Genomic DNA, 10,082 nt, shown 5'->3' on the forward strand with positions numbered 1-10,082 from the left:
AGCGCATCACACCTGCGTCACCAAGTTGATATCACTTTCCACTCTTCTCCTCCACATACCCGTTACCCACTAGCAATCGCCTAACATGCGATAGGCAGCCTAGTGCACTGTCCTATAGTGCAGGTCGACCGACAGAAGCGATGTACAAAACGAGACTACAGCACGAATATTCGAGAACGAAACAAATTATGGTCAAGTACCCGCAACCTGCATTAAACTTCAGAATGGGCCACTAATGATGGAGTGGAGTGAGCCAAGGTCAGGTTCCTTTGAGGGGAAACGTTGTCTATTACTCATCGAGGAATACACGTTCATACTACTTGCACCATTTTACTTTTCGGTGTGGATGAAATATTATTTCCAAATTCGATCTCGGAAATGCTGATTTGTGACCTTGACCTAGATGCATCTCACCTGCCCGTCACCAATCTTATGTCGATGGCTGTACCTGGTCCGATTTATCTAACATAGCAGCGACCAGCTCCTCATCCCAGCCGTACGAATCCGAATCACTGATATCGTCGTCCACTAAACAAGCTGGAGACGCAAAAATATGGTTTTGTTTAGTCGGAGTTACCGGTGCGTCCATACCAATCCACCGCTTTCTATGGCCACGGCCAGAACCCGGAGTAAACAATCCAGAGCTAAGAAGTCTGGGATTTTGTGGTGTACTTGAATCCCCGACTCGATGAGGCGGAGTCCCTAGTCTCTGAAGAGGTTGATGTCGCACAGTACCCATTCCCTCCTGGCATACGAACAGCGAACGAGCTACCGGCGTCGACTCATCTTTTCCGAGCATCCTTTGCCTACTCCGAGACGGCGAATCTAGAGTCCCTTCCGAAAGGTCTACCGACACATTACTGTCACCTTCCCCCGTTCCTGATACATAATCAATAAGGTCAACGTACCACTTTTTTCTATCTCATCCCCCGGGAGCTCGTCCAGCCTCCCAGGGTCCACGTTGACCCGCCTCCTCTTCAGACACGACGATTTCGGCGGCGTCAACTGCCCAAACTCCCGTATATCGGTCTGTTTCTTCGGCGTCTGCGGAACAGCAAGACGAGGAACGAGTTGTTCTACCTGGGCCGTCTCGTCGAACCATATCCAGCTCTTGCAGTGTTCTTCGTCATTGGAATGTCTTCTACAAGCCAGATCTAGACATTATCAGTCTTTAAGATTGATTTGGTCAGATGGGAAAAGGCGGAAGATATACATTGTTCCCCTCGGTATGGACTCTTCGCGTCCCTGACAGTGTACCTCTTCATGGGATGGCCACATTTGCAAAGGAGGGTTTTCTCTGCGTCGAGTGTCACTCCAGCGTATGTGGAGCGGAGGGGGGCCATGGGGAGAGTTTAGTTGAGCTGTGTCGGTATGGTCTGTCAGATTTATGGGGGATTAGCAGGTTATATAAGATAGATGGCTACAGAGAAGCTCGAATTATGGTGTGTGTTTGCTTGTTTGGTGTTGACGTGGTTAAGCGCCGGTGTGGGGTTCTCTCATTGTTATTGGTCGATGAGGCGCTATGCGCATGCAGTTGTACAACTAATGGTTTAAAGTTGATCAATGTTAGTATACATCTCAGAGGCAAGTTGGTAGCGTAATATTCGCAGGAGCTCGAGAGTACTTGTACTATACATCATGTGTTTCTGTGTCTACACCCACATCTGCTCTGTGTCTAACCAAATGGGTTACAGTTAGTAGTGGTTACTCGTTCTTTAAGTGTGACATAACAGATAAGTCTAGTAACTCTAGCTACCAGTCCACATGTAATATAAGACCATGACTGCTCCAAAGTTGTTGGAGAGTACGGTCTCCACGGCGATTTCACCGTACAGGCAGTGAAGGGTAGTATAGCCCCACCGGAGGGGTCAATATACGATCGTCACTCGCACTTTCTATGCCTTATAGATCCCAAGACTTAATATCTTGACGTCCGTTCGACAGGGTACATCATATATGACTGAAAGAGCAAATGCCATTCCATCTCACACGAACATGAAATTCCCAGTTAGGGCAGCTCTACTTCACAGTGCATTAATTCGCTTAGTCATTTATGCCGACGGCATAAGTGTCTGTCGTGGAAGATACACTAGCCTGTTATGGTTAGCTCCATATATTGTCCAGCTCAAGCTTCCATCTTGGCTCTAGATAATGTCTTATGAGCAGATATAGCCCTATCCATAAAAGAATTCACTGATAGAAGAGGGAATAATAAATTGTTTCTGTTTTTCCCTTATAACGGGTGACAGCATGCGACCTCGAACTCAAACTCTCTTCATCCCCTCTTTAACAACAATATATACATGCAGCCAAGCATCACCAATGCAACGCTGGATCCACAATCTCAATTCACAGTGGGAAATTTACAGACCACATGATACAACTGTAAAGAGAAGTGAGTTTCAATCTCCCTTAGAATCTGATCCGGGAGCATAATGGTGAATGAAGAGATACTCTTACTCCGATGGAAATCCTATTCAACGACCACATCTAAAGCCATCTACCACCCTAACTCACATGAAAGAACCTCAATCGCGTCTATTCAAACACGAAACAAACTCTACGCAAACGCACCAGTGGAACACCACCTAACCAACCAACCCCCAAAATGCCCCCTAATACCACTCACCCTCCGCCCCAGAACATCTTCATAACAGGCGCAACAGGCTACATAGGCCGAGTAGTCACCGAATTCGCCCTCGCAGCAGGACACAGCGTGCGCGCTCTCTCCCGCAGCGAGGCAGGCGACACCCTCCTGCGCAGTCTGGGCGCAACCCCAGTACGAGGCACGCTAAGCGACACGACCATCCTAGCCGAAGAAGCGAGACGCGCAGACGTGGTGTTCCACCTCGCCTTCAGCCACGACTGGAGCAAGCCCTACACCGACCTACTAGCGCTCGACATCACCGCGGTAGACGCACTCGCCAGCGCCCTCCAAAACACAAACAAACCCCTAGTCACAACCGGCGGCACGCTCTGCGTCCTCCCCGATCCCTCGGGCAGAGAAACAGACGAAACAGCCCCCCCACCACCGTACACACCCCTACCCCGCCACCTGGCCGAGGAACGCGCCCTGGCGTGGGCCCCCAAGGGAGTCCGGATAAGTGTGCTCCGTCTCCCGCAGTACGTCTACGGCCGCCAAACAGACCATGGGTTCGCAGCAGACCTGATCCGTCTTGCGGTGCGGGACGGGGAGGCCGTTGTGATCGACGACGGGGGGTGGTGTTTCTCCTGTGTGCATGTGGAGGACGCGGCACGGCTTTATTTTCTCGTTGCACGGTTTGCTGGGCCTGGGGATGTATTTAATGGGGTGTCTTGTACGGATGTAACCTATTCCGCGTTGGCCGGGGCGATTGGCAGGGTTGTGGGGGTTGATGTTGTGTCGCGGACGAGGGAGGATATGGAGGCGAGGTGGGGGAGGTTTCTGGTGGAGTTTGTGCTGGTCAGGAATCGGGCGAGTGGCAGGAAGGCTAGGGAGAGGTTGGGCTGGTGTCCGGCTGGCCCGGGGATCTTGGAGGAGGTGGAGGTCGGGAGTTATGTGCCTGTTGTTGAGCGGTTTAAGAGGGAGAGGGGTGTTCTTGTGGGTAATGAGTGATGTTTGGAGTTGGAGTTGAGGTTTATGTGAGTGAGATATGTATCCATCTATGCTTTTATCCCATGTTGTGGACCAAAAGAGTGAATGTGCTTTTGTATATACATTACCATAAAGCCGTGATATCACGAGAATCGTAACTTCATCATCGTCAAGAAACAGTAAAAGAAAAAAATAAAACCAACCAGAAAGGTATCACAATAGACCAAACCAGAAAAGCTGACCATCACCAGCGAAAAAGCACGCAAATAGACAAATCATTCTCACCGCATAGCCATACTTGCTATAATCACCGAGCTCATATTGCTACCTGTCGCCGTGTGGGCGCCTCGTCGCACGACGATCTCCTCGTTGGCCATGCGCGGCTCTAACTGCAGACTCCGGTCATACATGTCGCTGACGTCCTTTGTGTCCCTCAGGTTCCTGATGAGAAAGTCCTGGATCTCTGGGACGGGCTGCAGATTGTAGGGCATATTTTGGTATTGTTGGATGTTTTGCAGGACTTCGGCCACTTTGATGCGCTTGGCGAAGTTGATCGTGCCGGATTGGGTGAGGTCAGGGATGCCGTCGTCGATGAATGTTAGGTCTGTGAGATAGATTCCTATTCTCTTATTAGTGGAGAGTACGAGAGAACAAGAGAACAAAATGATGGGAAGAGAGATAGAGGAGAATTGGGCAAGTACATACCCAGGAAAGGAACACAGGGCGGACTAGCCTGCCGCAAAGCTTCGCGATACTTGGCCCAATTCTTCTCACTCGACATCAAATCCCGCAATTCCTCAAGTAGGCTTCGAATGCGCGGATTGACAAGACCCCAAGTTTGCCGGAGTCGAAAGACGGGGGACTGCCCCAGACCGGACACAATCGACATCAACGTAGCATAATTATTAATCGATCGACAAACCTAACCAGTCAGATATTATACACAACACACATAACCACGGAAGAACCTACATCGGCAGCCTGCACAAACAACTTGATCATGGACACCCTCTTTTTCAGCTCATCTTGTGCCAACACAAGCTCACCCACGTAATTAGCCAGTCGATTTGAGTGCAGAATCATGGCATTGACCCCCGTCGACGGCTCGGTGCTATTGGACCTCCTCTTCTTCCATTTCTGGCTGAGGCATTCGTTCGGCTTGATCCGGGCGTGGTGGTTGAATTCAATGATTGTTAGCTGGCGGGCGAGCTCGGTGGCATCGAGGTCCAGTATCTTCAGCTTTTTCATATTCTTGGGTGTGATCGGTTTGGGGATGTTGGAGTTCGGCGGCGTAGCAAGGCGTTTCGTGATCTCCTGGCCCTGGATCCGCTGATCGATGGCACTCAATAATTGAGAGGCAGTGGGTGTCTCCATCACGTCCGTCGAGTTCTTGATCCGGGCGTGCATCTTCCCGAGGAAATCTGTCGTTGATTCCTCGCGTGGCTCCATCCAGAACCGTTCCAGCCATGTCTTCAAGATATTGACTACCCGGAGCCGGATTGCCTTTTGTTTGTGCTGGGACCACAGCTGCAGCTCGGGTTCCGTCAATTGACCCGGAGGCTCGACATGAAATCGTCGGAGGAGAGCATCGAAGAGGTCCGGCGCGGATACAAAGGTCGGATAGGTGATCAGGAAGGTCTCGTTGAAGACAAGGTCCAGTCGGTCATGGCGAGTCAATTGCTCCACGAGTCCTGTCAATGTACCGCTCTTCAACAGCGGGCGATCTGTTACTTCGTAAACCACCTCATTATCATGATCCAATTTCAGAAACCAAGGGACATCAGTGGACACAGACCGCGCTCTGGCGCGCACAGGGAGGGCAGTCTCATGCATGATAATCGCACGCGACCTCTCGGAAAGAATAGTCTATTAGAACAAACGCCGCGGTCGTCATTAGCAGAGCTGCAATTACCAGGATCAAACCAACAAAAAGAAAAACCCGCCAGAGCCCCGAACGAAACACAACTAAGCGGGCAAAAATAGCCCAGCAAGTGGCATGTCATCGGCGGGAAGGCACGTTGAACGGGTCCGACTTCGCCCTAAGTTTATCAATCTTATCGCCGAGACGATCAAATGCTGGACTCGGATACTCCCTACGTTTTGGGCGGACACTCCACATGAGCTATTTTCTTTGCACGGACAGAATCTGTCGGCCTGTCGCCTGGCGCCTGGCGTGTGCCCCGATGGCTCCATGCATCACGGTGGGTTTTGCTGCCTGATTCCACCATTCAGTATCCCCCGCCAAGCCGCCAGTGACGCGTTTAAATACCCTAGTTTGGACACACTGGGGCCCGGAGCAGTCACTGTCCGGCCTGTCAACTCGGTAGTTCACTTCACTGCCATGGAGGGGCATGTCCCACTGTCGCTGAGGCGGGTTCCACTGGTTTGGTACTTCTCTTCGGACGAACCCCGGTGAACTCACTTGGATCTACAGAGGCAACCATGCATGGGAAAGTTCAGTTAAAAGCGATAAATGTTGTTAAATAGGCCCAGATATCTAAATACAGGGTTTACGAACTCATAATAACCAAATAGCCTCCCATCAGCCCACATGGCATACACGTGAAAATAGAGCCAACCGAATGTAACGATAAAAAGCACAGGGGTATAGGGGTATAACGTAAGCGATACTACAAACAGAAAAGAAAAAGATAAAGAGACGCATCACATCATAGCACCCTTGTTCTGCTTCTTGTCAACCCTGTAGTTCCTCCACATGGCAATGGCCGGAAGCCCGACGGCCATGACCGCCACCGCGGCGATACACCCATATTTCATGTAGGCACCATAGGCCTGGTTGATGGCGTCGCGAATCTCAGAGCCAACGGGGTAGTCGAGCTGTTTGAGGTACCCCCCGAGGTAAATATCCATGTATTGGGACTTGCTCTCGGCCGGGAGCGCATCCCGGAGGGCAGACGGAAAGGTGTTGGAGAAGATAGCAGCTGAGGCCGCATTGCCGATCGCACCGCCCAGGCTGGAGAACAGGCCGATCATCGACAGCATCATGGGGACGCCTTCGCGGTCGGAGGCGGCCATGACGGCCATGTCTTGGCCGATGACCAGGGTTCCGCCGCCGAACGCGATGAAGATCTGACACATCACAATGTATCCGATGTTTCCTCCTGCCGACCGGAAATGGATCATCAGGCCGGCGCCCAGCATGACGAGTGGCAGACCAAAGCACAGGCAGCTGTATTTGAACTGCTTCGTGACATACACCACCACCCCGAACACTGCTGACCAGAAACACGACCCGACATTGTAGATTTGCCCGACATATCCCGTCATACTCACACTGAGCCCGTATACTACCATACAGAAGTTGTAGAAGTAGAGCTCCCACGCATAGTAGCTGAAGAATAGGCTGGCTGCCACTATGCAGGCTCCGAGGACGCTCCGGTCCTTGAACAGTTCATACTGGATGAAAGGCGTTGCAGTACCGTATCGTTCCCAGGCGCCAAACACGACAAAGAGGAGGATGCCGACCACGAGCATGACGATGAACGTGGGACTGTTATACTCGGCTCGGCCGTAGGATTGCAGGCTGAAGGGAAGGAGGACCAACAGGAAGGCAGCGGTAAGGAGGAGGGTGCCGACCACTAGTTTAAATCATTGTTAGCGAAGTCCGTCAATCATGGCAGCGGACGCATACAATCGAATTCATTGAGCCAGAAGATGACGGACTGCTTCCATGTGCGACCGCTGGGCTCCCGCACAAAGATGAACATCTTCTCGGCTTTGCGCTGGTAGAACTTGAACACAGCAATCAGGGGAAGAAAAACAAACACCTGCGCGATGGCAAAGCATCCATAAGCCCAGCGCCATGTTGAGTGATTCACAAAGGACTGGGCTGCGATGGGGCCAGTGAAGGCCGTGCAGATAAAAGGTGTACTGGCGAAACCGAAAGCAAAGGCTCGATTGCGTAGGCCAGACGTATCCGCCATGAAAACATCGAGGATCAAGAAAATGGCATCGTATCCAACCCAATATAAAACATAGCCGACGGCAAAGGAGCTTGGGTTGTTGCAAGCGGCCAGAATGATCAACCCCAGGAGGTAAACGGCGAGGAACAGCGACAGGCCTTCCGGGCGCCCCCAGATATTCAGAAGCTTTGCAGCAGGAAGTCGAACCACCCCACTGACCACGCTTGCCACAATGCTGGACGTACTCACGGCGGGCGCTTCCTCGAAGTGGGCGAATGCGTTGTGGATAACATTGGTACTGACGGCGGACTGTAGGGCTAGCATGAAGAAGCCGAGCCAAACTCTTTGACTCGGCCAAATATTAGTGACAAGAAGCGAGACAGAACGCAAAACAACAGCCGTTATGCAACTCACAAAGCGTAGGTCAAATAGGCAGTCTTCTTACTCCAGGCTAGTGCTGCTGCTTCGGCCTTTCGAATCCCCAGTTGTGCGCCTTGGGTGACCTCCTCGGACGGTCTTCGAAAGGGCTGTTTCTGTGGGGCTTCCAGACTGATCGCATCGGGATTGTGGCTGTTATTCACGGATGACACACTGACCTCGTACTTGAGGTCTCGAAAGTCCGCACCGACCACACTCTGGGCCAACTGTGTGTCGTTCCGGCCTCGCACAATATTCGGGCCCGGCATGGCGTACAAAATAAGTGCTGTAAACCTCGATGTGGACTCGAGCGATTGACTGTGTTTCCTGGTATGTGCGACGGGACAGAGGGCTGGCGACCAGAACAAACGACCGGGCGTCGCAACTCTTTTCTACGTAACCAGTCTAGAGAATACGATCTGCCCATCGGTGTACAAACGGCAATGGGTGGTCTGCTCAAATTATTGCCGCAAGACGCGCTTCCCGATGGAGACCAGAGTTCTCTAGACAGAAAGGCAGTCACCCAATGACGGCAGCGTTCGGGTTGATTCAGGTTTGATCAGATAACCAGGGTTAGGTTTCGGATCAGATAAATGTCGCTTTTATTGGTGGGGCTGCGCCCAATAAGATAGTGATCGCCGGCCTGCGAGGCTTAGTTGCTCCAGCTGGACGCACACATTGACTAATAAAATCCACTTCCTGGTGCTTGTCTCCATCCGACTTCGCTTCTCGTGAGGCCCATCCCACGCGACCGCCGTCACCATGTCCAGATCGGCCAGGCAGATGGATCAAGCGCAGTCGGAGGGGTTCTTGATTGCACAGGGCCATGTGGGAAGACTCCCAGATGTGATCGAGCTAGTCAAGATGTCGGCTCACATTGCTAAGAAGGGAAATTACTCACGGGCGCTATCGGAAATAACGAGCTCCAGGGAAATGAAGCAAGAAAAAAGTAGGTAAAATCAATAATATAGTGTGATATATGGGACGCTAAAATCTGACAGGCACAATCGATTTTACGTGCGGGCCCCTTTGCCCCTCGTGGCTTTACGCCATTCCTTTCTTAATTAAATTTTTTAGCCTTGTCCACTAGAAGACCTACAGGTCAAAGAAATAGAATTGTGTCTGTGCACAGTACCGATCATCCTGCCGTAAGAAAGAGGAAAATAATGTATGTGCTTGCCGCATGTGTGCAGCATATTCATAGGGATAGGAAGCACTGACTCGTGTTGCATGATCAGAACGAGGCATCGCACCCCCACGATCAGTCCAAGAGAAAAAGAAAACTCCTTGCATAGAGTTTACAGGGATCTTAGATTGGATGCTACGTTTACCCCACTGGCCATCCTTCTCTGGTTTTACAGCATCGACATCGCCAGCAACTTGAGAGAGAAGAGCAATTTGATGGCCGCTCAAATCGCTCATCATTGAAATATGCTTGTCATTCTCCATACATTGGTGACATAGATCTTGCACCAAAGAGTCAAAATATATTAATAGCATTGATAGTACTGAATACGTTATTCCACCAATGACCAGTACCTCTACCCTAACGTCACGCTATGTAAGTGAGAAATCATGTCTAGTCAAGGTACAAGAAAAACAGATATCTCAAATATAGGAACACCTGACAGTATTTCCTCTCTCTGTCCTTTTTTCTTTTTTCAATTTTATTTCTTTTTATTTTTCTCTTCCGAGTAGCTGAACGGCATTTGTGTGTCGGAAGCCTTCCGCTACACATTAGGCGCGCTCGGCGCGCTTCATCTTATTAAAGACACGATTCAAACAAGAAAAAAGAGATTCACCTTGAAAATATTTTCCATAGCCCATGGTACCTATAGAAGAGCATTTGTTTTTCCAATTGCTCTGGTGTGGCCTGTTTTTACCACTTCGTAGTTTTGTGAATGTGGCCGCAGTTCACAGATTCTAGTTTATCTATCTAGACCATGTACCTTAGTAACAGCTATTATCTGGGAACAGACAGGCTATTCCTTCAGTATATTGCATACATGTATGTGGAAGCGTAAAGATGAATGAAACACAATTGAGCTCTGTATACTATCAATTTGAGTCGAGGTATTTCACTAAGAGCCCCTGCCACTGTGAGCTCAAGCTCGGAAATAGCCACAGCCGTGGCGAGTGCTTTACCGAGCTAGACAGGGGGAAAAAAA

The 10,082-nt window shown here is 50.5% G+C and overlaps 4 protein-coding genes across 4 annotated transcripts; 1 reads left to right on the plus strand and 3 right to left on the minus strand.

The window, feature by feature from the left end:
• Positions 1 to 430: 430 nt before the first annotated feature.
• ANOM_011238 (uncharacterized protein) lies at positions 431 to 1,343 on the minus strand (the record flags this gene model as incomplete). The annotated part of the gene is made up of 3 exons (XM_015556494.1): positions 431 to 846; positions 909 to 1,154; positions 1,214 to 1,343. The coding sequence occupies 3 exons, from the start codon at positions 1,341 to 1,343 to the stop codon at positions 431 to 433; spliced, it is 792 nt and encodes a 263-aa protein (XP_015401309.1).
• Positions 1,344 to 2,608: 1,265 nt separating this feature from the next.
• nscE (NAD-dependent epimerase nscE) lies at positions 2,609 to 3,595 on the plus strand (the record flags this gene model as incomplete). Its single annotated transcript, XM_015556495.1, has 1 exon — positions 2,609 to 3,595. One exon carries the CDS (start codon positions 2,609 to 2,611, stop codon positions 3,593 to 3,595), a length of 987 nt encoding a protein of 328 aa, XP_015401310.1.
• Positions 3,596 to 3,855: 260 nt separating this feature from the next.
• Positions 3,856 to 5,407, minus strand: ANOM_011240 (Ras-GEF domain-containing protein; the record flags this gene model as incomplete). The annotated part of the gene is made up of 3 exons (XM_015556496.1): positions 3,856 to 4,193; positions 4,280 to 4,496; positions 4,547 to 5,407. 3 exons carry the CDS (start codon positions 5,405 to 5,407, stop codon positions 3,856 to 3,858), a joined length of 1,416 nt encoding a protein of 471 aa, XP_015401312.1.
• Positions 5,408 to 6,238: 831 nt separating this feature from the next.
• Positions 6,239 to 8,183, minus strand: ANOM_011241 (siderochrome-iron transporter; the record flags this gene model as incomplete). The annotated part of the gene is made up of 3 exons (XM_015556497.1): positions 6,239 to 7,173; positions 7,227 to 7,846; positions 7,912 to 8,183. 3 exons carry the CDS (start codon positions 8,181 to 8,183, stop codon positions 6,239 to 6,241), a joined length of 1,827 nt encoding a protein of 608 aa, XP_015401311.1.
• Between the last annotated feature and the right edge of the window lie 1,899 nt (positions 8,184 to 10,082).

The sequence above is a fragment of the Aspergillus nomiae genome (genome assembly GCF_001204775.2).
Source record: "Aspergillus nomiae NRRL 13137 chromosome Unknown contig00618, whole genome shotgun sequence".
Taxonomy (NCBI): Eukaryota; Fungi; Ascomycota; class Eurotiomycetes; order Eurotiales; family Aspergillaceae; genus Aspergillus; species Aspergillus nomiae.